Source organism: Perissodus microlepis, chromosome 11 (assembly GCF_051167445.1).
Source record: "Perissodus microlepis isolate ML-2025 ecotype Zambia chromosome 11, ASM5116744v1, whole genome shotgun sequence".
Taxonomy (NCBI): domain Eukaryota; kingdom Metazoa; phylum Chordata; class Actinopteri; order Cichliformes; family Cichlidae; genus Perissodus; species Perissodus microlepis.
Genome location: NC_140471.1, coordinates 30,552,776 through 30,579,337, shown reverse-complemented (window position 1 = coordinate 30,579,337; position 26,562 = coordinate 30,552,776). Strand labels below are relative to the sequence as shown.

Genomic DNA, 26,562 nt, shown 5'->3' with positions numbered 1-26,562 from the left:
TGTGAATAGCCTTACAATAAGCTATCTTAAAGCAAACACTCACTAAAAGAGAAGAGTGCATTTATTTCTATGGAGAATCCTAAACTTGCTTGGCAACTTAATTTAGAAACAAATGCATCATTTTCCTGTAGTTTGCATATCTTTGCGTACTAGACAGTGGTAAGCCTTAGCTATTTATAACATCACAAACTAGACGCCTTTATCAAAATTACAGAGAACCTAGGCAGAGAACCAAAACTGATCCTGAAGTGATCTAGTCTGCCAAACAATATAAAATTTACTAATTTAAATAAATGCCATTAATAAGACTACTATAAGAAGTGTTTTGTTTTTTTTAAAGAAAAAAAGGTATGAACACAGTTTAAACGTATAGGGTGTCAAAAGAAAACTGAGGACTGCAGTGGAAACTGACAAGAGTCCAGCCTGTATGTCATAACTGCCAACACGGATAAGCCGATAATACTGCACTATGGTCATCAGTCAAGTCAAAGAATAAAGTTTCAGGAGGAGAGATGACTCCACTCGGGAAGGAACATGACACGTCACCCAGTGGATCCAATTTGATCTGAGATAAGTATCACCTCACCAAGAAGAGATTGATGTTCAAAGGTTCAGGCTGAGCCATTGACGAATGCAAACCACACAACCTCTGGTCTGCAATTATTATTTAAAAACAAACAAACTTCTATTTAAAGACATTGTTTTCTTTATCTACATCCCGATATAGCCGCTTCCAACAACAATGCTAACAAAGGTTTTGGAAATGCATGGGAGCAAGACACTCATATCTATGAACAGTTCCTACCACAGAACACACAAGTATGATTAGACAGGAGAAAATAGAATTTTAAAGCTGAAAACCCAAAGACAAACAATATGGCAATCTGACACAGCAGTAGATGGCTTATTTATATTTGAATGCTTAATTAACAAAAAGCAACAATGGATGGAGAGATGCCAAATGGGAAGTCAGAATGAGTGGGACTTACTTCTGAACTGGAGTGGCTTTATTCTGTTTCCAGACCAGGTACACCGAATCAGCTAATTACTTAAGCTGAGCTTTACAATGGTGCATTCAGGAATACCTAGGAAGACTGAGATATTAGCCACAGGCAGGGGCTTTCACAGATTCTGATACATCCTTCAAGTTCTTTTTTTGTTGTTGTTGTTGTAACTGTTGTATAGTATCTCCTCTAACAATACCACATTTAAAAAAAACAAAACAAAAAAAAAAACAAAAAACAAAGACTGCAGCCACGTTTCTACTTTCTGACACTCGAGGTGGCAGGTATCCACTGTGTGTAAGGTGAACTGAAATCAACCATCTTATCATAAAAAGAAGAAAAAAAAGATAGTATGATGTAGTGAAGTCCAGTATCATGGAACCATTGTGGTGCAAAATAATCACTAATGAACAGTCATATGAATAAAGTTGTTCATAAATTTGTCTGTAAATCTATAGAACTGTAATTTTTCCTTAAAGTTTTGCAATGTCATCCAAGTAGCACTGAGTTGCAATGTGGACTATATTACACAAAGTGGTTTCAATATTTTCATGGCAGGTTTCTTGCACAATGAGCACATAACAGATCATATGTACTCTTTGCTTCTGTAAAAAAAAAAAATAATAAATGAAATAAACAGACTGTTAACATCCATTTATAAGTAACTGAGCATGAATGAAAGGCTTGTGTGAGTTATAACAAGGACAGGTTTGTAGCTGCTTTTATCAGAGAGAATGTGCATGCACATGTCTGCTTTTTGCATAAATGGTAATGGCATTCAACAGGCGTTTCTCTTCTGGGCAAACCAGTTATAAGTACAAATTCCAAAGAAGCGTGGGACACTAGTGTCAGCAGAGATAAAGGCTGTGAACGGGCCCCAGCCACCAAAAGTAACAGAGTGAATGTTTAGCTTTAATGTCTGCAAAATGTAGTGTAGAAACTAGGATTTGATCTAGCACTAAATACAGGCCATTTACATTTTTATTTACATCAGTGTCCTGAGATATATTTAGACTTGTTTAGCTCAAAGGAACTCCTGCCATTAAAGGAGAGCCTTCAGCTGATACTTTGCAGTTATTTAAACAGGTTCTCTTCAAGTCAAGCACAGACTTAGTCAAAGGTTTAATTAAAGTTTCCTCTCAAACCTTAAAGTAAACAGTGCAAGCCTCTAATTCTGTGCCAGTGAAGCAGCTCTGAACTCTTGTTCTGTCTCTTTGTGGCTAGTAGGGCATGCAAGCACTTAACTTCTTAATCTAACAAATTCTGCTCCCCTTTTACGCAGTGTTAATGCAAACTGCGAAAACTGGGCCTATCTTTGTATCTCAGGGTCAGAGTTCTCAGAATTCTACAGTGTGCAGTGTCATTAAAGATTAACTTCTGCGTCAGCTGACTTCTCAGAAACACTGCTTATTTTAAAATCAAGGGGCGGGCTGTTGCTATGAGGAAGTAGAGCAACTTAACCAATACCATCTTTGGCAGGTCCTACGGCTCATGTTTCAAAATTGCAAAAGAAACACTTGAGCAACTGAAATGGGTTGGACTTGAAACCAAAACTGTTTTCTTAAGTTTACTTTTGAATATCTCTGATGGGAGTTAAGGCAGACTGCCTTATCAGAGGCACCATAAAACAAAAAGCTAATGAGCTGCAGACCAAAATCACTAGTTTTAAATGTCAAAGGGGGGGGTATATTGACTGATATCCAGAAGAGTTCTGCAGTCTGAGTAAAGACAGATTAGGCCCAACCATTTTATCTCTCTGCGTGGGTAGTTTCTGTGATGGTATGTGCAGACAAAGGTTTCTAAACCACTCCTCAAACTATCCCACGAAAGGAATTCAAGCTGATGTGTTGGAGTGACCTTTTTCAGTTTACAGCTTCACTATTGTATCTGAACATAACTAATGCAGCTGGAAAATTAAAAAGTTTAAGAAAAAAAAAAAAAAAAAAAAAAAAAAAGTGTATTTTGAGACTGTCACAGAATTCATCTCACAGCTTCCCTTTGCTGCAACTGACCACCTATCCCAGTGTATAAACCACAATGACTTTGAAATTTGCAAGCACAACACCCATTTCAGCAACTGTTTCATTTTCAGTTCAGTACAAAATCTTTGTTTTTACATTTGTCTAAATTACTGGCATTTTCAGAATTGGTTTGCCAATATGTAATGACAATGTGCTTCCCTCTTTTTGTGCACACCACTTTTGCTCTTTTCATATTAGATCTTCCACTTCTTACCGATGGAAAACACAGCTTTAGTCCTTCAGAAGGAGAAATTAGCACACACACACACACACACACACACACCCACCCTAGTTACCAGTCTCAAGGTTGTTTAAAGATTGTGTGCTTCACACTGCAGAGCTTTCTTTTCTGCATACCCAGTCCATTCGGGTATTGCGCAAACTCCTCTATGAAATTGCCTCAGCCTTAATTCCCTATTGTCTACCAGTCTGTTCTTCACAGTTAACTACAGGGTTAACCTGGGTGGTAGATAACATTAGCCACAGGAGAAGACTAGGGGAGGCCTGCTGTGGATCATCACCATGGCGAGACACTCCATTTCTTCCTGAGACCTGAGTGAGTGTTTGTTCTGTAACCCGAGACAACAGGAGGATCTGCACAAACATGGGTTAAGCCACGCATTAGGATTGCTATCAACAAAACAGCAGCAGAACACCGTAGAAGTCAAGTGTACTTTAGAAACCTCCTGGATGGCAAAGACTTTAAAGATGTGTGCAGTTAAAAGACAAACTGGAATAAACTGCATCAACGCATGAAAAATATACCCAGACATTAAAAATGTAAAGACCCAATCAAATGTGCCATATGTGATAAGTCACTAGTCTCTAGGTAGCTAAAAACACAGGAAGTAGACAATGTTATGTAATTTCAGGATGTTATGAACTCCTTTACCCTAGTTTCACAATCTGCTTGTTGAATTCAGTTATTGTGCACCAGCTCTTTGCAGATAATTTGCTACAGATGCACCTAGAAGTGCAGATGCAGCTGAGCACTTAGTGTGAGGAAGGTGCTGCTGCAGCAGCAGTCTCAAATTTCTAGGAAATGGCAGCCATTGCACTGCATTTGGGTTGCGGTGTGACTGTATAAAGGCTAACAAATGTGTAGGTGTCAACTTTACTGCACAGGCCTAAATAAGCAGCATTAGAACTAACGAGCATAGATTTAACCAGCTTCCTGCTTTTGTGAATTTCCTTTAAGCAAAGAGTGTGAAAAGGCCAAGCTATGTAAATTAAATATCTTTAATTGATCTGTACAGGGTTGTAGCTTACAGCTGGATCATAGACTGCTTTCTGTTCAAGCACATAGCCTCAGCCCCCCCCCCCCCAACTGTTCTTAGTCCTTGTTCAGCTTTTCAACAGACTCAAAATTTCCAGAATCCTTTTACAGTCAAAAGTCCATGTTGTTGGTCTTGTCTCCTAGTGCAGTTCCAGCATTTTCATAATCAGGAAGTACTGCCACACTCATGCAAATCCACCTCCTCCAGCACTCTCTTGACTTCAGAGATCCTCAAAAGATTGTAGAAGATCTGAATGGATTTTGGAAACTGGAATCATGCAGGTTTCGCTTCCTATTTTGATCTGGGTCATTCTTACAAACCACTGCCACCAAAGCATTATACAACAAAATATAGTGAGTAAACAATCATTAAAAAAAAGACTAGCAAAAAAGGAAAAAAAATGTCTTTTTCCTTTTTATTATGACATCTTTTAGCAAAAATAGACCTCTGAATTAAATAATGTAATCTGAAACATTTTTCCTTTTGTCCATTCCACCTCCCGAAAGCGGTTTGAAAAGGTGTCCAATGGGGAAGGAAAAAAAAAAGGAGGTTGCTCAGTGTCCAACAAATTCACCTGATCAACAGGGCCAGTGTTGCCCCAATACCAGCAAATCCAGCAAAGGCCATGAGTGTGTGCCTGACTATCGACTCAGGGTCTGCTACTCGAAAGAACTCCACAAAGCCATCCTGGAAGGAAGAAAGAAAGATGGGGTAAAAAAGAGGCAGATTATGTTCACTGGGCACAAAATACTTTCTGGGACAATAAAAGGAAGTTATGCAGTTATTTTTCTAATCCTGTCACTACTCACCCATGCATTGTTTTTGACAATCCAGTCTCGCTGTTCAGACAGCAGGTATGCAGAAATCTCTTGGCTCACTAGCGCCACGCAGTTGTCCCTGCCCTTTTCCTTCAGGTGCTGAGAGACCACTGCCCCGAAGGCCATAAAGCTGACAATACGACCCCAGTTGGTCGTGTGGTCTCCAAAGAGGCTCTTCGCTACAGCACCGACAAATGACATATCCTCGTCTCTTTCATCCAATGACAATTTATTAATCATTCCTGCGAAAAGAAAATTAGACTAGATCAGAAAATCGAAGTCACTTATTCTAAGTCGAAGTTTAGTGAAATGTGTAAATTCTATTTTAGTATATTAGCAGTTTGGTCTCGGTTTAAAAATTGCAAGCTTGTTGTGGTGACTTGAAGCAGTTAAAAGGCAGCCTGTGAGTGAAGCAGACAAACGCTCTGAAAGGTCTTTGTGCAAAATCCGCACAGACTGGTTTCAACTTACCGTTGTAAGCGTATCTGTGCTTTTCTAATACGCCCGCAACAACTCTTTTCATCGTCTTTAGTGCTTTGGTTTCCTTTCGTTGAGGCTGAGAAAGTCCAGTAAAGTCACCCAAAAAACTGTGAATAAGGAGTTTCGTTTCTTTCTCCAGCTGCTCGTCGGATTCACTGTCCGAATGAAACTCCGGGGTGCTCGGCAACGAACCGTCTTCCTCCCGGTCCCGCATAGCTTTTGTTTTATACCCGTTTGTTGAGGTTACCTCGAGGTTGTCCGGCCGTTTGGGGGTACCATTGGACACAATCCCGTTGCTAGAGTCTTTAGAGGAGCCTGTGGCGTTCTGCGGAGAGGAATTTCCCGATCCATAGTGCATTGGTCCCTCCAGGACTCCATTTTGAGGAATAAGATAGTCTATGAAGGTGCACTGGTTCCTTTTCGACATCATATAGTTGGTCATCTTGTTAACTTCAAACAAACACCAAACTGTTACACGAAAAATACTTCGAGAAGAAAATCGGCGTTAGGCTATATTTGACAAAAAGCTAGCTTCTTGCCTAACGCTTCATCTCTGGCATTTTCTCTTAAGCGGAAGTAACGCACTGAGAACGGTTGAGTCCGCCTTTTATAGTATTGCACTGACTTACTGACGCACGACTGACGTAGGCGTAGAAAAATTTCCAGTTTAAACCGTGTTTTTAAAAAAAGAGCAAGATAAAATAACAGGAACCATGGTTTTCATTAAAGAAAAATAATAATAATAAACACATCATTTCAGGAAAAACAAATTAGTGCAAAGATTTATCAGTGAGTTACTGTTGTGTTTCTCCATTACATTAAAACGAAAGATGTATTAATAGGCATTGTCATAAACACTCCCAAAATTGATTCTAAAAAATTATAATAACAATACAACTGAAAACACGCACAGAGGTTATAATTAAAACTCTGTTATGTCCTCATTATTAATTATTTTCCTACGCTTGGCAACATAACAACAAAAATAATAATAATGATAAAGCAAAGTAAAATATTTTAAACTCAAAGCAAAACATAATTTCATTTAACTAATAATAATAAAGTAGTTTAAGACTTTATGGTTAAAATATAATATTAAAATTATAGTGTATTGGATTATCTTCTGACAGATGTGTTGCACTGTAGAGGGACATTCACCTAGGTAGGAAGTGACACCATTACACTCCTTTGATATCACTCCAACACTAATCTTCCAATAAAGGAGTATAGGAAACCATCATCTTAAATCTCCGAGCTCCATAACGTGCCATTGATTTACAACAACCCTATCCTCACATAAGCAGAAGTGCATTTAATCTATGACAGAATGCCAATGTTGACACATATCCTTAAGTTAAAGAACTGTCTTTGCTTTGCCAATGTCCAAATATATTCTAATTAGTAGCTTTCATCACCTTTCATGTTATATGCTGGTATAACAGAAATACCTAGAATTTTCCATCCTGGCTCGTCTCTCACACCTGCATGATTATGCCTCCCCCTAGTGGTAAATGAAAGCTTGCGCCTCCTATGCGTTTGTGTATCTGAGAATGCTTCTTCCTTCTTCTGTTTTTTTAAACCCAGAACATTCCGGGTTTTACGCCTCATCCCGAGATTTCTTCTGTTGACCATGCAAGAAATCTTAGGATTTAATCAGCAGCTAATTCATCTGTTTAACATGTAACAAGGATGAACAACTGAACTCAAAAAAACAAAACCCCACAAAAGCACCTTATTAATGTAAAAGTTTATTTCAAATACTGACAAAAATCCTCTCACCTACTTCCACACAACTTAAACATTCCAAGTACCCTTGTACTTCTGAAGTCTTAAAATCATTCCTGTATTCTCCAGTCATCCTGTTTATCATGTAAACCCTTTTTTTTTCCTTGGAAGCAAGGGTGCATCTGATTTCCCTGCAGTCTTGGGCCAGGATGAAATATACTAATTATGCATTAAGAGAACACAAGAAAAAAAATATTACTTGCAAAACAAGAAAACAGATAAGGTAAAAGCAGCACAAAAGTACTTCAGAGCACACAGCCTGTTAATTATTTTATACATTCTGGCACATATTTATCATAGCTGAACAAGAGACACCCTGTGTGTTGGGTTTGAAACATACCCAGCTATTTCCTCTTGTTGCACTGCTCCTTGCAAAGCCAAACATCAAGTAGCATTCAAGAACTCCACTGTTGTTTCATAACATCACAGCATATTAACCTTTTCTTTATTTAACCTGGGCTTACTTCTTGAAGCATAAAGAATGTAGGCTTTTTAAACACAACATAATAGTCTGTTCTTATCAAAAGTGACAAAGCAGTTCAGAATTTTAAGATCTGGCTAGACCACACATTTGTTCCAAACCAACAATGCATTTATACATAAATTTTTTGGAATCTGCACTTAAGTTGAAGTTTAACATAGTTAACATGTAACCAGTTTTTGCCACAGGAGCTTTATGACTCTTGAAGTGAGATGCTTAAAGAGTCAGACTGGCAGAATCAAGAGGACAGATGTTCTTTACAGGGTATGCTCTCTTAGATTTGTCATTGACTGAATCAGCAGCATTTACACATATTTCCATTTGATACAGATTCACATAGCCTCTGCGATACAATAAGATACAGCAGAAGTAGTGTTAAACAGAAAGGAGAGAGGAACCATTGAATCAGAAATAGCTTGGGCTATGAAAGAGTGGAAAGCAAGTGGGAAACAACAAAAATAATTTCCTGTTTAAGTCTATTTACAACAGCTGGAACAGAGGAAAGCAGTGCATTCATACACCACCACAACAACAAGCATATATGCACAAGTCAGTCCTCTTTCACCCACTGCAACTTTGACACATTTTAAAGTCTCATTGAAAAATAAGTGAGGTCGAGAACGTGATGGTGCATGCACCCTGTTACCTAGCCTACGTCGTGGAGTGTGCGTTTGTGAAGGTTCCCTGAAGCAGTAATTTACACTGATTCTCAGTGAGTGCCGGCATCCAGTTCAGGTTCTTGACTGTGCGAAGAACGCACATTCAAAGTCTAGAGATTTAGCGATCGTTCCATTGACCTGTTTCAGAAGCTGAATCACGATAACAGGTGGGATTACCCCCTCACCATGTGTTATAAAATCTCTCTCTGCTTTGCAAGTGTTGGTGCTCCTGCAGATATGCCCTGTTCCACTTTAAGCCCGTGATGATGCGTTATAGAGCTGCACTTATCAGGTTGCCTGTCGTTTACCCTCTAACACCCCTGAGATCAAACATCCATATGAGTAGTGTGAGTTTTGGAGAGAATAAACTTCTACGACGTGCTGGTAGTAATGTAGGGCAATACTCCAGCTGAGATTTTAGTGAAGTCGTTGAACTTGTTTTTAAACTAAGGTTAGTGTTTCATTATGTGAACTGCAGTGAAAGGAGGTCAGCTGTTAAGGGAACCACTATGACATACTGTTCATTCTTAAGTATTAAAACATTCTCTTACATGAAATTAGAAATCACTGTCAGAATTAGTTTTGTTTTCATAGTCAACCCTTAAATACTAAAAAAAATTACTTTACATATGGCCTTGAAAGACACAAGTATGACTGCAACGACTCTGGGTACTTTTTGTCATCTCAATGAGACTTTTGTGGCTGGATACAAAACCTTTAGAAGTTTTTGCATCAGTGCTTCAAAAATAGCCAGAAAGATATGTGGAAGCCACATCACTCCTTACATCTCTAGCCAGATCAGTGTGGGCTCAAAGCTGCCTCATCACATTGCAATGTAAGCAGGATGATTGGATAGTAACAGTCACATTGAAAAGACAAGTGTATCCACAGCCTCTGGGCTTGCAATGTGGAATTTGGCTCAGTTGTTAAAGCAAAGAATATCCAAGCCAGAAATCCTAGGGTGTAATCCCAACTGAGTTGATTTAGCACTACCATTTCTCTCAGGCATGCTAGCCGGTTCAGTCCTTAAAGCGCTAAGCTTATCACGAGTTACGTGCTTGTTTGAGTATTATTTACAGAAGCATATACACTATGCAGGGTGCTTCCCCCCCAACAAATCTTTTAGGCTCATAGTTAGCACATATCTTGATGCATCTCAACAGCAACCACACAAAGGCTGAGCTCATAGGCTGGCAGGGTTCCCAGCCTTTAAAAATAATACCAGGATATACTCAACTGGCTCCCACCCTGGGCAGCAAACAGGAGCGTGTGTACATGGATTGTCAGAATAGCATAAAGCAAAGCAAGTAAGGAAGTGTGACTGTGGACATTTCAGGACTTTAGGTGGTTGTTTTGATCACTTACTAAACAGCTGCTCCACTCCTGTTACAAAAGCATGTTAATTTTCTTTTTTTTTTGTTACATATTACAAACATGCAGCCATGTTTTTTTTTTTAAATGAGAGAAACAGGAGCAAAAGGGGTAGGAAATAAAAGCAACAGAAGCACACAGACAGAGAAAAAAGTGTTTCAAATCCCTGCCTGGATGAGCTGCAGCAGTTGTCGTCAGATTATATTTGACTGAAGTGACTGAAGGGGTGAGATGCAAGGAAACTTCCACTCATTTCCCAATAGGGTGTTAGTGAATGCCAAGTATCCCTTAAGCTGCCCCTCACAGATTTGGTAAGCAAGCAATTATTCACATATATCTTCCAAACCCTCCCGCTGAAGCTAGCTACCAGCATAGAAAGGGAAGATGAAGCTCAAAGAACACATTGTGACCATGGTTCCTAACTCCCGTACACACATTATTTTGGTGTCATTCAGGATGCAAAAAAGAAAAAAAAATACTATACAGAATACAAAGTGCATTAACTCATCCCATCCAACCCCTGCCCGATGACACACACACCTACTGTAATGCATCTTGGAACACTGAAAACCAAGATATAAGGGAGGCGGTAGCGCAGAGTGCACAGAGGGGGCAGAGCTGTGCGTTGTGGGAAGGCAGAGAAGGCTGTGACCTTGTGGGCTGCCTAAACCTCCGTCCCTCCCATCCCGCCCCACCCACATATAAGCAAATGGAGTTTTAACTTATACAACTCTGCCCGATATGTTAAAGCCAGTGGTGCCTGGGGATGTAAAAGGAAGAGAGGGGAGTGGATGGACATATTGGGGACACAGGTGAAGTGGAGGAGGGATGCTTGCTGGGAATCCCGGGGGGGAAGGGGGGGAGGGTGCTTCTTGAATGACGAAGGCTAGCCAGCTAGCTTGCTGGTCACCAAGGAGGACTTCCTCTGGGGTAGATCTTGTGGCGTGGGAATGTGGTCACCAGTTACCAGATTCTTGTCAGGCCCTGCCACAGGAAGCTGCTTGTTCTTCATCTTGGCCTTGGCCATGTTGTAGTCACCCGAATCAAAGTACTTTTGCTGCGTGAAAAGAGAGAGCAGAGGTGCTACAAAGTTTAGCGACATGCTAAATACTGAGAACAGTGCTTACATATTTGTACAAAGAGTTATTGCTGATTGCACTAGTGCTATAGAAAACTTTCCAAATGTATTCCTGTGTAAGAGATGGAGGAAAATTCATACTCATCTTTAGCAGCCTGAGTTTAACTAACATATTTTTTTAATGCTGAACACCGCAATCATACCCATAAACCTGAACAGCTTTAAAAACAGGTTTTGTGTGTGCCTAATAAAATTTGAAACAATGCTAACTGAATGTAGCTTTAAGACCCAGCCTCATCATCTTCTACCTCCTTCCAAATTGCCTTTTATAAAATGAGGATACAGTCACCATATAAGCTGTAATCATTATAAAGCATGCTTTGCATTTCCTTCTATAATATTGTTACTTACTATAAATTTAACAGTGTTCAGTTTAACAGCTAAAGAGAACTAGAACCAGCACAATAACAAATATGTCGATAGTGCTCACACATCAGAGAAGATACCACAGGGGTAATGCTATTCTCTTTAATCAAATCACATGCTTGTGTTTCAACATTTAAAAAAATTAAGTATGAGATTACCTACCTCCTCAGTCTCTGATAGTGTTTATTATCTTATGATAAAACGCTTTTCCCTCTGAATGTCTTGGCTACTCCTACTCCTACCCAGTGATTTAGCATGTTTCCCAGAATGACTTTCAACAACCTCTAGAGGTGGAAGCATATAGAGCGTGTAGGTGGAGAGAGACATAAAATTTTAAATCTGGGAAAAGTGAGATTGGAGTTCAAGTTTCCTTTGGGTGCTCTGTTCTGCAGTTCAAAATACAAATTAAAGTTACTTTGTCACACAAGCTATACTGCACGTGTTATCAATCTAGCAGCTTTGTATTCCAGTCTATTGAGGATGGAGAAATTATTTTTCTCTTCGTTTCAATTAATTTACCCTTGTAGCACTGATGAATCAACAACTCAATGGTGGTTCTAGGTAGAGCCTTGATTCTTTGGTTTCTAAGGTGAGCATAAACTTTATCAGTTAGGTTTTTAGATCGCTGATATCTTTATTAAAAATTAAAGATATGTTCACTGCAATTACATTCAAATTGTTCGTTGTTCAATAATAGTAACAGCAGCTTGACCATACCAAAACAACAGCTATCCTTTTTCAATTTTACGTGGGGTGCAGGTGTTTAATGACTTGTTTTCTGAGAAGCTCTCATTAACGCACAGCCCTGTTTTTCCACTGCTGTTGCGGCTGCTGCTGTCTCTGATCGCATCATAGGCAAACTATAGTAACTCACTCCTTTTTGTAGTCTCTTCATCAGGAAGTCTGACCCACCGGGTCTCTGGCCCAGACCAGGATATTTGGCCTTCAGCTTCGCCTCTTCTGCTTTAACTGGGTTTGCATTTTTCTCTTGAGAGTCCTGTAGAGACAAAAAAAAGGTTTAACCCTCTTATTTTGCAGAAAAACAGGGATCCTTTAAAATGTTGGTGGATGCACCTTCAGAAAAGTTCACGACTAGAACAGCTGGTCATGTGATAGCCACTCACTTCTGGCCACCCTGCAATTCTACAACTTTTTCCACAAAGACTACAAGTTTACTGTGGAGCACAGGACCAGTACATTAAAAACACCTAAAAGTACTGCTGTGAAAGGGATTCAAAAGCATGACAGTGACTAGTGGAAACTTTATATACTCCATGATAGCATGAGTCACAGCATGACTGTCCTCCTCTTACAGTCTCTCATAACACCATAATGCCTGAGAGGAAACTTGGTACGACCAGGGACCTTAAGAACGAATGCTGAATGATTTTAGAAGCTTATGATAGTAACAAACAACTAAAGCTCTATTGGAAAGTTGTGTTGCTAAAGATCTTGTGACCAAAATATTGTTTATGCATATATTAAAAATAAAACTAGAATGTATAAAGCTGAAATCTCAAAATTACTATAAAACTAAACTCTGTAAACAAAATCTATGCTATTAATTGCTAAATCCTATTGTGATCTTATGCTTAACTGTGTTTCTGGTAATAGTAACTACTATGTTATGTAGTCATATATTTAGAGAAAATCTGAAAATTTGGGTCAAGAAACTACAACATGACCGGGCTGTCCAAACAATACTAGGCTTAGACTGCTGAAGCCTACAGTGGGAATTCTGAAACAATGGAAGGGCTTGTGCTGATGCCTCTGCCGAATACTAGTAAAACTAGTCAGACATTGCCATTCAAGTACCCGACAGGTAGATACTGAAGCTACTAATCTGGGGCACCACCCTGTGCACACAGCAGGAGTCAAGCGCTTGACTCCATGTTAAAACTATTTCAGAAAACAGGCTAGTGCAAGACTATAATGGACAAACTCCAAAGGGCATTTAGACATTCCTTATAAACACACCTCAAGTGAGCTGCACAGCATAGACCTACTTCCACTATAGAGACAAGATAGGGCACTCAGCCTATAAAGCTTGCTGGGGCAGGGATAAAATGTGACCCAGGACACAGAAGCCGATGAACAGATTCCCTTGGGGGGGGTGGGGGTGGAGGAGGTGTTGCACAGAGTGTGCTGATTCACTTGGGTCCATGAAGAGAAATTTATGAGGCACTATATTTGGTTTTGATGCAGGGAAACTGCAGATTCCAACACACTCTTTGCGTACACAGTGGAACTGGCATGTGTATAACTAAATATTCCCCTCAGCAAGGACTGTCTTTTCTTGTTCACTTAAAGCAACAGACAGGGTTAAAAGTCCTGTTTATAAGGTTTGCTTAAACTACTGGAAAAGCTTAAATGCACAGGCTGTGTCGCCATACGAAGAGACAAAATATTAAAACAATATTTCCTTTTGTGGCATCAGCTTAATTCACACAGAATTTCAGTAACAAAAACTCATGATTCAAACTGAGTTATGACAATATCAACAGTCATAAAGCAACATCTGTCACTGCAATACAAACAATTTCTATTCCCTTCAACTTTATGATTAGTAGGGCATGAACAGTAATGCACGGTTATAAACAGAAATCAACAAGTTTGCCAAGCAAAGTCTGAATTTTTAACTTCCTACCTTGTAAAGGCTGGGCAACGTTTAGTTTCCACTTTTCATTATTTTTCTCGTATTGAGTAACGCAATTTAGATATGTGAATAATAAAAACAAAGTTAAAAGTACTTAAAATGAGAAAACAAGACTTTACATTATAACCTTTGCTTTATAGTGTTAGGACTTAACATCTTTCTTGTAAAGATAATAGATACTGACATTAATGTTAGCATCCACCACGGGTGTTTATCTTGTTATTTCTGCCCCACTGTTGGTACAGTGTAAATAAACTTAACGAGTGTCAACACTAATCTAACACATACTGACATAAGAATGTTTGGCAAACCCTCGATCCTAATAATGGACTACATGGCATCGCTGCTGTGCTTATGGCATAGTATGGAAATGCGGAAGCACTGCAGCTGGTTGTCACAGTCAGCGCAAGACCACTAGGAATCCAGAAACTGCTAGCCATTCAGGAAAGACAGTTTTCTATTCGACTTTAGCGCAGTTATCTTTACTTACTCAGTGTGCACTGAGTGAAATTACCCAGTCATGCCTTTATCTGGAGACCGCAGGCCACACATTTAGTGTGTAAACCCCCCCTCGGGTACAGACCAATGAGGCCTGAGCTGCTGTGGACTCGCCAGCCAATGACACCAAGCAAGGGACAAAACAAAGTGACACACAAGCAAGGTGCTTCTATGCTATGGCAGCTACAACTAAACCACTTCCATTATACAGAGCAGCTCATATCGGCTGTACGCCTCTTCCAGGTCTTCCCCGGTGCATTGGTGCAGCGCTAAGCTTACTGCAAACACTTATGCTAACTGATGCTAGCCACTGCTTAGTTAGCATGCTCTGAGGTTAGCTAACAACATCAAGATAGCAGGCAGAAACCCACCTGTTTTTCGTCCTCGTAGTCCACCTGAGTATCCGAGTCCAGGTTTTCTGACGACATTTTGTGAGTGTGGAGGACACGCAGGTGTCTCGTCGGTTGCTGGACCAACTCAAAGAGATGATTATTCAAGGTACCGTTTTGTGTACCTGTACTGGATCTAATCCTGCTTTTCTGAACACGACTGCTCTCCAACAAAAATGGCGTAACGACATATGACATCACCGTTAGGGCCGGCGTTTCCCTTGTAACTAACAAATACAGTAACCAATAGAAGTGGAGTAATAGCCCACACGAAGCCAATAAGATTACGTTGAATGTGTCCCGGCTGTGATTGACAACCGGTTGGCCAATGAAATTACAAAGTGAAGACGGAGGCGATGCGGGGGCCGCGCTGCATCAACACAAATCACCACAAAAAACATATTTGGGGTAAAACGTTAGTTTTCAGTTAACGTTTGACATATCAAATCAAAATTATAACAATAAAAAAACAAAACAAAAAGCGGTAGACAAAAGGCTCTGAAGCCCTCTTTGTTTTTAGTTTTTATCTCCCTACTCTGTGATTGGCTCCCTGGTGGTGAACCTGTTGCTGCCATTGATTTCTACAGGTTGCTGCCCGTTAAACATTTAGCGGGAACCTTTATAATAGCTAACACCAAAAGGTTAGCTTTTATTTCCTAGTTCCCCAGAACGACTGTACTGTGTGTTTCTGGTTATTGTTCCCATGTAATTACAAGAGCATAATCTATAGAATAACTTCGCGGTAGGTCAAAGTAGTGTGCTAGAGACAAGTTAAGTAGAGGGCTACATCAGCTAGAAACTAGAACGTTAGCTAGCAAGTTGCGATTTACAGTAAGTACAGTTTTCTGAGTAGACTCCTATCTGTCCTCAAATTTTCTCTCTGTGCTTTGCATTTTTTTTTAAAAAAAATTGTTGTTATTTTTCACCAAAGGTATGGCGTGTGCACAGCAAGTGAGAACATCACAGGTAAAATACATTACTCATATGATTTTAATGTGATGTAATCCTGCAAACACTAAGTTGCTTAGCTAGCAGGCAGTTTCCTTTTTTTCTTTTTTTTCCAACGGCAGTTTTTATTTTTGTAAAAAGTAGTTATTGTCTTAACAATGGATCACTATTAGTGCAAGAGCCAAGGCGTCAACATTATTGAAATAATGTGGAATCACCTTTAGCGGGAATGGAACAAAAGGAAGCCAACATCCAAAGCAGAGCTTTGAATGTCCTTCAAGAAGTGATTCATTCATGTATGGTTTTACTGCAGTGGCAGTGTGTTTGGGATTATTGTTATGCTGAAAGATAAGATAAGATAACTCGTTATTGTCATTGCACAGTCATACATAGTACAGTAGTACAATGAAATTGGAAAACTGTCCTACGTCGGCACTACATATAACACAACACAACACGATATGACACATCACAACGCAACACAAACAACACAACACAGTATATTAACTTAGTAATAAAAAAAAGAAGAAGAAGTGTATGTGTATTGCACACTGTTATTATTGCAACTTGTTATAAATATAAATATTATTATTGTTATTGTTTTTACCGTTGTTACCTCCCCCCAAAAAAAGTCCAGGGAGGTAGCCAATCAGGTCAGCTATTTGCACTGATTAGGGCTATTGCCCTGTTGTAAAAGCTGTCCTTGAGTCTGTGTGCTGTGGTGCAGCTGGAGAACCATACAACGATGCAATATGTCAGCACACTTTCAATGGAGCAGCGGTAGAAGACGGTCAGCAGCTCCTTCTTCAGGTCCATTTTTCTGAGGATTCTCAGAAAAATGAAGCTGTTGTCAATCAGATGCTTTCCAGCTGCTACTGCATGGTGGATCAAATCTAAAGTTACTTTTTTTGCATTCATAATTGCACTTTTGACAAGCTATCCAACATCACTGACCCCAATCCATAACAGAGCCTCCACTGTGTTTTACGGATGGCTATAGACACTCAGTGCTGTACCTCTCTCCTGACCTCTGTACATATTAATGTTGATTTGCAACAAAATTTTCATATTTGGATTAATTATTTCATTTGAACTGTTATCATTAATCTTCAGTCCAATTCTTTTGTAATGTGGCATACCTCAGCCTTTTCTTGCTATTTCAGTCCGTAAGAATGGCTACTTAAAAGCCACTATTCTAGTGAGACTATTTCTGATCAGACTTTTAAAGGACATGGTACAGATACTGAAAGCCAATAAAACTGCTGTAGATAGTTTTTAAGGCTTGCCACCTTTGTCCATCACTTTTCCAGTTTTCTAAGATTTCATTGTAAGAACACACGGCACAATATGCTGAGATGTGAGATATACTAACAGTAGAGTCACTTGGTTTGTGATAAAAGTATTGTTTGTCATGCATGTTTCATAAGTAATTATTTAAGTTGCATCTTGGGTGAAATGACATCAGTGCTTTTTTTCCAAATATCAACAGACTTACACAGAAACAAATTGTGGCACTAATATTGAGGTCCACAAAGATTAGAAAAATTCTGTTTGTGTATGTATTAAATAAGGTGCTATAGCTGAAACGCAGCTGTTGGAGGGCAGGATTTCTAATATTTGTGTTACCTGTCATGACTAAGCAGTGCTGAGTCTGATTAATTTGTTTCACTCATACAGAGCACTCAGCTGTTTCCTAATCAGATTGTCTCGGAGCAGCAGTCATTGGTTGTTATGAAGAAGCTTCTGGCCATTGCAGTATCTGGCATCACATACCTCAGGGGCATTTTCCCGGGGAAAGCCTACGGGAGAAAATATGTGGAAGGTTAGATTACATAGGAACCTAATTTGACTGTACATCCTATTAGCTTTCAAGTTCACTTACCTGGAAAAAGTTCCATAGAACATTCACGCGTTCTATTTTTTCTTTTTAGATCAGCAAGTGATGATCCTCAGAGAGGAGCACAGCTGTCCTGGTGCCACTCAGATTCTTCAGTGGTAAATTACAGCAGCTTGACATTTGCTAACAAGAGCTGTTTATTAGGGTCACTAAAGCCAAATAGACACCATCTTGTGGAGTCATATCAACTGCTCCATTTTGATGTACCAGTTTTGATTTTGTCTTCCAGTGTTATCCCTTTGACAAAATCTGTTCATAGACAAACCCCTACAGAGGTACTTTATGATAGTTCTTGTTTTAGTAGGTGTCACCAGAACTATGTTTTACCATAGGTAGACAAACAGACCTACAAGGTAAAAATAAGACCATCATATCTTTTGTGGTTGGTCAAAAATTGAACTTGATTGAACTTGGTGATGTTGAAATGATATTCTTGATCTGTTTTCATCAAGAAGATATTTACACGCAGTGAACAAATATAATCTAATTAGTGCAATAGACAATTATGCTTCATAAATAAAATGTTCTAGCTCTTAGGGTCATGGAAAATGAGATGAGAAGTATATTGTTATGTTACACTCAACAGTTTCAACAGTGTAACAGTGTAAATAAGGTTTACAGGTTGTTGAAGAAATTAGTTTTTTTAAATTTCTTTTAAATTTACATTACAATTAAATTAATGCCAGTTTGTTCATCAAGAAATAATTTCAGTGGCTCCTTGTTCTTGTTTCATTTTTTGTGCTTTACAATTTTAATTATTATTTTTTCTATGGATCATAATTGTTTTTAATTTCCACCAGGATGCAAGGATGTTTTGATGCCATCGAAAAGAAATACGTAAGTCACATTTGACCTTTATCAGTCAGAAGATTTGTAATGTACACATACGTTAGGGGAGATTTAAAAAAATAAATTGTAATTTGCACTTTTTTTTGTATCAGAGCAACTAATGCAGTCAAAATGTTGTTTTTTCTTCCTCACCAGCTTCGGACAGTCATTATATCTGTGAGTATTTTGCTAATACTTGAATGTGTGTTCTTGAATAATGACTCTTTGTATTAAAACCAGTTAGGGTCAGCCTGGAAAAGTGAGTGTATCTAACACATGAGCAACTGAATGTCGGAAGAGCTGTAAAGTTTTTAGATAATTTAGTCTTATATTCTATGCGGTACTGATGTTTGTCCATTTGGCCTTATTTTTTAGATTTATACCGACCCAGAGAACCCACAGGTAAATATCAGGTTATCTTTTTGCAATATTCACTGTTTAACAATTTGAAGGCTGCTCCAGTCTACAGCCTGCATGCCTAAGTATCTATGGGCAAGATACTGAACCCAAGGTTGCTGTCCCATGTGTTCATTGGGGTATGTGTGTGACCGTTAGATGGAAAGAAACTGGTTGTAGAAAAAAGTTCTTGTATTATTGGGTGAATGAGGCACTTTGAGTAGAGTAGAAAAGTGATATATAAGAAGTGGTCCATTTTTCGTTTACTGTCTCCATAGTGATTACCTATAACATCTGGCATGTCGTCTTTTTCAGAAAGTGACCGAGTTTTACCACTTTAGGATCCAGTACTCTGCAGCAGGGGCACACATGGATTTTGAAAGGTGGGGTGTGTTTATGCTTACAGATTACACTCACGTATGAAAAAGTAACTTGAGTTTCTGTTTTAATTGTTACCTAGTCAATCTTTGAATTTGCCTGTCTTTCTTCGGGCCAGAAGTTGCTTGAAAGTTGGAGAAAAGAAGAGAGGAGCTTAAAGAGTTTTATGTATGAGTAAAACTTAAACCCAAGGTGATATGTCTGTTATTGTGTCAATAAATCGAAGCCTTGAAAGAGTGATTACTATATCATTGTATCATTGTATCAGCACTGGGCTACAACTGAATTAAAGGGTGGAGCTCTTAACATCTCTCCAACTGCATCATCTGTGAAATGTGACTTCAGAGTGACTGGCTTATGTTAGACCACCCCAAGAAACTATATACACTTTACCTGCCAGTGTAATGATTGTCTGGCAGAGCAGCTGAAGTAGCGGGCCCTTTTATGCTCATTTTTCTTCTTGCTTGACTTTCTTGATCAGCAATAACAACATCAAAGTCTCATCAATGTCATGTGGAAACACCAGGAAAGCCATCATCCTGCTGGTGAGGAAGCTCTACACTGTGATGCAGTACCTGGGCCCTCTGCCAGAAAATGTCTACCTCAACATGAAGCTGGCTTACTATGACGATGGTAACACTCACATCAAAATTAATGATTTCTGCAGTATTAATTATATAGAACCCACATTTTTTAAGGCTTTGAACATTTTTATTATTATTTTTTTTATTAATTTATTATACCAATCACAATAAAGACTCTTAAATCCAGTGTTTTAAGTGGTGCTGCTTGATGTCTCATACGTGCCCCAGCTTTGATCTTTTTTGGCAGTTATTCAACAATGGTGATGTGCTTTTCTGTTTTTTGAAAAGTAGACAAAAAGAGATGAAGGTCTGGGTTTAGATGATTCATACGCAGGAAAAACAGCAAATTTTTCAGTGTGTTGTTACGATTTGCATATTTTCCTCAAATGGTGTCCAAGTGAATATTAACATATTAACAACAGTTCATTAACTTTTTTGTTTTTTTTACTGCCACTAAGTTTCTACACATACTCACACATTATATTAAATATATCTATTCAGCTAATGTAAGTATCTGATCACACAATAACAGTGAGAAACCCAGCCCATGCGCCAGACAGCAGTTGAGAGTACCCAGCCCTCTTGGAGTCACTGGATGGGGTGCTGGAGAGTGCTCCATCCAGAAACTTCATTGTTTCGCAGAGAGACTGTAACACTCATATGGGCAATAACAATGTGACTTGGAGGAACTGCCTGCCCTGACTTTGAATGTGGCATGGTCATTGGTTCAAAACAGGCTGGTCTGCGTATTTCAAAAAGCTGCTGATTTTCCCTTTCACTGTTGCTTCACTCTGTGTTTGCTTTTTTATTTTCCAGTTACTCCTCAGGCATACCAACCACCCGGCTTTAGGGAGGCTGACTGTGACACTATGGAGTTTGAACAGGAACCTGTCAAACTGACCATGGGGGAGGTGGTCAGCCCCTACCATACCTTAAAGTTTGACATGGCCACAGAAAGACACAGGCTAGAGCAGGTTAATTGAGAGAACTGTAAGATAAAGGGATAGAAAGTGATAAAAGACATTAAAACACATATAAAGGTTTTTGTCTTTCTTTTTCATGAGGTTTATGTTAAATGTGCAGCTTTTTTACATTAGCCCTCCTGAGAGGTCAATAAGGCATATTCTTTAATTATTCAGGTGGAGGAAAAGTGGGTCTTGAAGATAGATGAAGAGGATGCCATCACCCAGGTCAGTGGACAAATATTTGTTTTTTTTAACCCATTAAGTGATTTATGTTGTTTACAGTTTTATTTATCTTGCGTGACAGCACATTATCATTTCAGACACAATAATCTTTACAATGGCCAAAAAAGCATTGCTAAATGTGTTTTATTTACATAACCCTGGTAAATCAACATGATGTGTATAACTCATTGTCATTTTTATAGCAGATTTTACAAATTTTCCTGCTTTTTTTTCTCGAAAATGTGCTCTACATATTCATTTTATGTTAGAATAAAGTATGTTCTTAAGATCATTGTCCAATGCACTGAATAGCGTCACTACTAACATACGAAGTGGGAAGTACCTAAATGATGCAAAAACCAGTGAGTCAGTGTCAGAATTTTGTCATTGTGGTAAGTTTTGACATTTTCCAGTCATGATGTTCAGTAAAGCTGTTGTAACCCCATAGAGTGAAGACCCTAAATGTGTGGAGGAGGCTCAAAAGGAGAACACAATCCTGGAGAACACTGGTAAAAATCTGTAAACATAAAACAGTCTAAAACAAAGCAATAACTGAAAGTCTCCCATCTTATTTTGTTAAACTTATTTTCAGGATGTCTCAGTTAATAAACTGAAAAATCTTAAACTGAAAGATGTAGAATAAATATTATTGCTAGACTCTGTTAGTAGTCTTGACTAAATATGATAATAATAACTCAAGATGAACTAAAAAAAATCTTAAGGTATTTGTGTTTTATGAATTCTAGAGGTGCAGGTGAGCTGTCATGAGGAGATCAATACTTGTGAGGAAGTCATAGAGGTATGTGTGACTCACTGATGATGCTCAACACATTGTGAACAGGTGACATTTAAAAATATATGACGACTTGACCATTAAAATGCACTATATCTGTTACATATGCCTGTGGTTTGTAGCTTTGTTGTTGTTTGTTGCATTGACTCAAAATATAAAAGCCAAACCAAAGAAAAATTAAGAGAATAAGTGCTCTTTTGAGAAGTTAAAGGAGAAATTATAACATTTTGTATCTGAGCATTCTGAATATTGATATTCTAGCGTTTTTTGGGAGCTGAAACTGAAAAAGTGTTTCAAGAACTGTTTTGTAAAATTGATTGGTTAACTGATGTGCAGGTTTATGGCGAGGTGAGGCTTATCTCCTAATGTTTCCATGACAGATAAAAAAATAAATAAAGATCTGGATTTGATTCCAAATGTTGATCTTGTAGCTGTTCATCAAAACTTACTATGAGGTCCAAAGAGATACAAGTTAAGGAAACCATTTATGAGACTCAATAAAAGAAATGAAATAGTTAATGTATTATTTTTGTGAATCCTTGAGTTAAAGCTGATAGTCTGCACTGTTTACAAAAAACAGTGTTTTTTATCCAGAAATGTGGGGGGTTAACTTTGCCTTCCAGAGCTCTAAATGATAATACTAAAAAGTTAAGGACCTCTAATCTGTTCAAAACGCAAAAATGCTGACGGCAGCCGAGTGCCTCAAGTGTACTTAATGATCACTGGCTTTAAGGATCATCTCTCCTCTGTCAGATGGACACTCTGGTGAAGAAGACTTCTTATATGGAGGTGGGGACGAAAAGGACCAGGAGTGGAAGGATCATCAAGCCAACTATGGTCAGTCTAACATTTAAAACCTATTAGCTACAGGTCCTCGCCTCACTCTATTACAGCTTGACAACCCCCTCCACACTAAAACACTTTGTAACTGTGCAGAAATTGAAATTGTACTTATGAAGCTCTCCAGAGTTTGTAACATTTTGAACAGTGGAAGACTAGTTGCCTTTTTTAAGGCAGCAATTACTATATTATCATGTAAACCTGATGTCTTAATCAGGCACATCTTCTTTGGAAATATATAATAGATATGGGCCCAATAAGGTAATCTCTGCTCATTTAGGATGTAATGGTCTTCAAGCACAAAAAGTAAGCACAAAATCAGGCATGAAAATGATCATGTAGCTGCTTAAGTAGCATTGCTAACATCTTCTGGGATTCTGTAATAATGAAAACTCTTTTTATTATACAGACTTTTGTAGATTTTGCAAGGTTGGAAAAGTAAAGTGTGTTTCTCTGCGTTTGTCAGCAGGAGACAAACCTAAGCATGCATGGGCAACAAACAGACTGTAGTTAAATAAATGAAAATGATTTGGTAGTTTATCCAAAACAGTGACCTGTTGTCAAAAGAAATGTAAATGTGGGTGGAAACATGTCCTCACATGACCTATCACTTGGTTCGTAAAAACATGATTTGATTGTTTGATAATACTGCAGTATTCGTGCATAACCACGATGTGTTCTGCAGATTGAGGAATTATTTCGAAGTGGAAAATGCGTAGGAACCGTTTGTTTCACAGATGAGTCAACACTGGTCGCTTTGGTTTCTCAGAGTGGGATGGTGCCTGTCAGTAGACACATAAAGCCGTGCTTTACTAAATGTCAACTGCATGTTTCTTCTGCTGTTTTCAGGCTTCTCAGTTTCCCACCAGTCAGGAAACGCCGTCCACCGACTTGCCTACGAAGAAACGTAAGTTTAGCGAGCCTAAAGAACGCTACTGACATCACAGCCTACTGTTAATCCAGCAGTGATGTTTTTTCTTTTTTGAATTTCGATTTTGATCACAAGTTCCACAGTTTGATTTTTAGAACGTGTTACTGACTTTTTTTGGCGATGTTTCAGAAACATTTTGAGGTTGTGCCATTACTGTCCGATGGTTAGGTTTGTTGTTTGAATGACATAGTGATCTGAAATACATTGTTAAATGATGTTCATCAGTAATGTTGGAATACCTATGCCCAAAACAGTGTTTGTTACTTTTTAATGGTTGTTTGTTTTATTGTAACCATTATATATGGCCTATGTATAAATCAGTTTGCAAACTTTAATTAAATAGAAAGAGGGCATCAAAGTGTAACCTGTGTTTTCAACTTGTTAGTGGAAAGGAGGACAAGGTACTACAAATTTGGCTGTAAATTATAAAAATGAGTTTTTACACGTAGATATTTTTGCTGTATTTCTAAGTTTGTGCATTTATTTGCATAGTGTAAGGGTTTATACATTTTCCACTGGAGTGACAGAGCTCCAGTTCAGTCCAGGGAATAAATGAAATATGCAGCACTACCTGCTGTGTCAATATCTTATGAATAAAATAGGGCATTTTAATTTTTTCAAATAATACATTTTTCATTATTAGGTGTCATAAAAACGCTGTGGTCATTTCTTGATTTGGAAAAAGATGATGTACTCAACCACTAAAGCTTAAGCACTGAACACTTTCAACCCATCTCTGAAAAAATGTTTAAAAGAACCCTGCCTGCCTCTTGGAAAAACAAAACCTCAGTCTTTGAATAGACCCTGAAATGCCACCATTTGCATGCGAGGTGCCTTAAATGAAGCTGTTAAGTGAAAGTGGATTATATCTGTACACAGTGACCTTTGGGCCCAGATAAGGGCCCATCAGCAGCCTCCCGCCCTGCAAGCTGTGTGTTTTTAATCTATTGTTTTTCCCAGAGAGAGGGACATTTGCTGATAGACTGCCTTAACCCACTGCAGATCAATACTGCAGGAAGCCTTTGTGATGCATATCCAAGCAGCCTGCCCCCTCTCCCCACGTCTGCAGCAGGCCAGAGTGGAGAAAGAGAGACTCCATCAAATCAGCCCTCACTTCCTAACTCAGGCATTGTCTTGGTCGTCACATTTATTTCATAGTCTTTGTGTTTTATGGGCATTTCTGAAAACAGAGAAGCATAAAGCAGAATGGACTGGGAAATCCATGGTGGACAATACCCACTCACCGATGGGTTGGTGCTCTTTATGAGCTGTGAAATGAATCAGGGTTACCTAACCTCTCAGCCTGACTTTGGTGCCTTTTTCAGCTTTTTTATTATTTTAACAGCAGGAGATTCTCTTGCTGTTGATAAGTGATGAAATGCCTTGACAACAAAGGCTTCTTTACAGGTGTTTTCATGTATTGTTGATAAACAGTATCTCAGTTATAGCAGAGATATTGTTACAAAGAAAAAATGCCTCAAGGCCTGGAAAATAAAATGGCCTGACAAATAAAAATATTGAGAAATTATCTTGTGTGGCACTCAAAGGGGTTAACCTGTGGTGATTCAAGACTTTAATGCTTAGAGACGCAGACACTGTTCACATTTTTGTTAAAATTGTAAGAATGATATAAGGCCATGCTTTAAGGGTTGGTCAGTGTTCCTGTTAGCCACGTTCCAAATATCTAATGATAAAGGGTGGAAAAGAAATCTAAATTGCATTTTTACTTAGATATTAGATGAAACCATCAATCCTTCATTTGATCCTGGGACTCTACATCATTTCTGTACACAGACGTCCCACAGAAATGAATTCTGAAATTAAATTCAGAGACACACGTCCAGTGGCCAGTGTTAACAGATCAATCACCTGGTCAAACAGCAGGAGGGGCCCACAGGACGGCTCTGCAAACCAATCACAAATGTGGGTTCGGATTGTCTAAGTCGATAGCTCTGGTCCATGGCTGCTTATGTACGGTCAAGGCAAGACACACTGACAGGCTGATGGACAGACAGCCGCAGTCCATCCCAGAGCTCCATATAGATTAAAGCCAGCTTCTGTGAGCCTATAGTGGCGTTGCAGTGATTGTGCCTGCAGGGCCTATAGGCCCCAAGGGGAGGCTGGGCTTTACAGCAATGGGGGAGGAGCACAGGATGGAGTGGACATCCAGCCCAGGGACCGTGACCCTTTTGACCTTGCCAGAAGGGCAGCAAATGTTTCCGAGCTGATTAGCGCTTCCTCAGCAGAGTGCCCTGCTCACAGTTAACCCCTTGGAATCAGATAGTTGGCAGAGATATTGGATGAAATCCAGAAAACATGTCATTCACGTATCTTCTGGAAAACCACATAAAACAGTGAACCATATCTCAATGTATTCTTGATCACTATAATTAATGTTACTATTAATACTATTACTATTGCTTCACAGTATTTTTCCTTTGCCTTATTGCCTCCTAGAAAATTTTGAACTTTGAATTTCCAAATTTGAAAGAGAGTTGCAAACAGGACTTTCCAGCCAGTTTTATTGGTTAATATGATTAAAAATGTATCTTAATATATATTATTGAAATAATTCATTCTGCATAATAAGTAGAAACTCACGTGCATTCTGCTAAAGCAAAGCAATTTTATAAAATGTAAGATAAAAAGACATTAAAACAAATTAAAAAAACTGAAACAATTAAAAATGCAGATCACTTTGATTTTAAAGTGTTACAAATAGATATAAATAAGCAAATACTCAAAACAACTTTACAAGATGTAAAAAAAAAAACCCAACAGCCTTAATTTAAAAATGTATTAGTGTTGCACATGTTTACTGTGAATCTCATGTTCAT

The 26,562-nt window shown here is 38.7% G+C and overlaps 3 protein-coding genes across 3 annotated transcripts; 1 reads left to right on the top strand and 2 right to left on the bottom strand.

Annotated features, from left to right (window-relative positions):
• Positions 1-4,248: 4,248 nt before the first annotated feature.
• mcl1b (MCL1 apoptosis regulator, BCL2 family member b) lies at positions 4,249-6,194 on the bottom strand. Its single transcript, XM_084944067.1, has 3 exons — positions 5,592-6,194; positions 5,112-5,362; positions 4,249-4,989 (listed from the first exon to the last, which is right to left on the bottom strand). Exons 1-3 carry the CDS (start codon positions 6,040-6,042, stop codon positions 4,873-4,875), a joined length of 819 nt encoding a protein of 272 aa, XP_084800193.1. The 5' UTR covers positions 6,043-6,194; the 3' UTR covers positions 4,249-4,872.
• Positions 6,195-7,328: 1,134 nt separating this feature from the next.
• On the bottom strand, positions 7,329-15,156 carry ensab (endosulfine alpha b). The gene is made up of 3 exons (XM_084944068.1): positions 14,926-15,156; positions 12,275-12,397; positions 7,329-10,953 (listed from the first exon to the last, which is right to left on the bottom strand). The coding sequence occupies exons 1-3, from the start codon at positions 15,139-15,141 to the stop codon at positions 10,783-10,785; spliced, it is 510 nt and encodes a 169-aa protein (XP_084800194.1). The 5' UTR covers positions 15,142-15,156; the 3' UTR covers positions 7,329-10,782.
• A 188-nt stretch (positions 15,157-15,344) lies between these two features.
• On the top strand, positions 15,345-26,324 carry hormad1 (HORMA domain containing 1). Its single transcript, XM_084944065.1, has 15 exons — positions 15,345-15,774; positions 15,875-15,909; positions 17,569-17,713; positions 17,823-17,886; positions 18,589-18,625; positions 18,773-18,793; positions 18,992-19,018; positions 19,328-19,395; positions 19,872-20,023; positions 20,791-20,948; positions 21,114-21,164; positions 21,610-21,670; positions 21,908-21,960; positions 22,708-22,791; positions 23,644-26,324. The coding sequence occupies exons 2-15, from the start codon at positions 15,877-15,879 to the stop codon at positions 23,731-23,733; spliced, it is 1,044 nt and encodes a 347-aa protein (XP_084800191.1). The 5' UTR covers positions 15,345-15,774; positions 15,875-15,876; the 3' UTR covers positions 23,734-26,324.
• Positions 26,325-26,562: the final 238 nt, after the last annotated feature.

Excerpts from the sequence above, each read along its gene's own strand:
- mcl1b (XM_084944067.1), bottom strand. The coding sequence starts at position 6,042 with ATGACCAACTATATGATGTCGAAAAGGAACCAGTGCACCTTCATAGAC. Across the intron at positions 5,363-5,591 it reads GCACAGATACGCTTACAACG|GAATGATTAATAAATTGTCA; the intron begins GTAAGTTGAAAC and ends TTCTTTTCGCAG. Across the intron at positions 4,990-5,111 it reads TTGTCAAAAACAATGCATGG|GATGGCTTTGTGGAGTTCTT; the intron begins GTGAGTAGTGAC and ends TCTTCCTTCCAG.
- ensab (XM_084944068.1), bottom strand. The coding sequence starts at position 15,141 with ATGTCATATGTCGTTACGCCATTTTTGTTGGAGAGCAGTCGTGTTCAG. Across the intron at positions 12,398-14,925 it reads ACTACGAGGACGAAAAACAG|GACTCTCAAGAGAAAAATGC; the intron begins GTGGGTTTCTGC and ends TTGTCTCTACAG. Across the intron at positions 10,954-12,274 it reads TGAAGAGACTACAAAAAGGA|CAAAAGTACTTTGATTCGGG; the intron begins GTGAGTTACTAT and ends CTTTTCACGCAG.
- hormad1 (XM_084944065.1), top strand. The coding sequence starts at position 15,877 with ATGGCGTGTGCACAGCAAGTGAGAACATCACAG. Across the intron at positions 20,949-21,113 it reads AAAGACACAGGCTAGAGCAG|GTGGAGGAAAAGTGGGTCTT; the intron begins GTTAATTGAGAG and ends TTAATTATTCAG. Across the intron at positions 21,961-22,707 it reads CTTGTGAGGAAGTCATAGAG|ATGGACACTCTGGTGAAGAA; the intron begins GTATGTGTGACT and ends CTCCTCTGTCAG.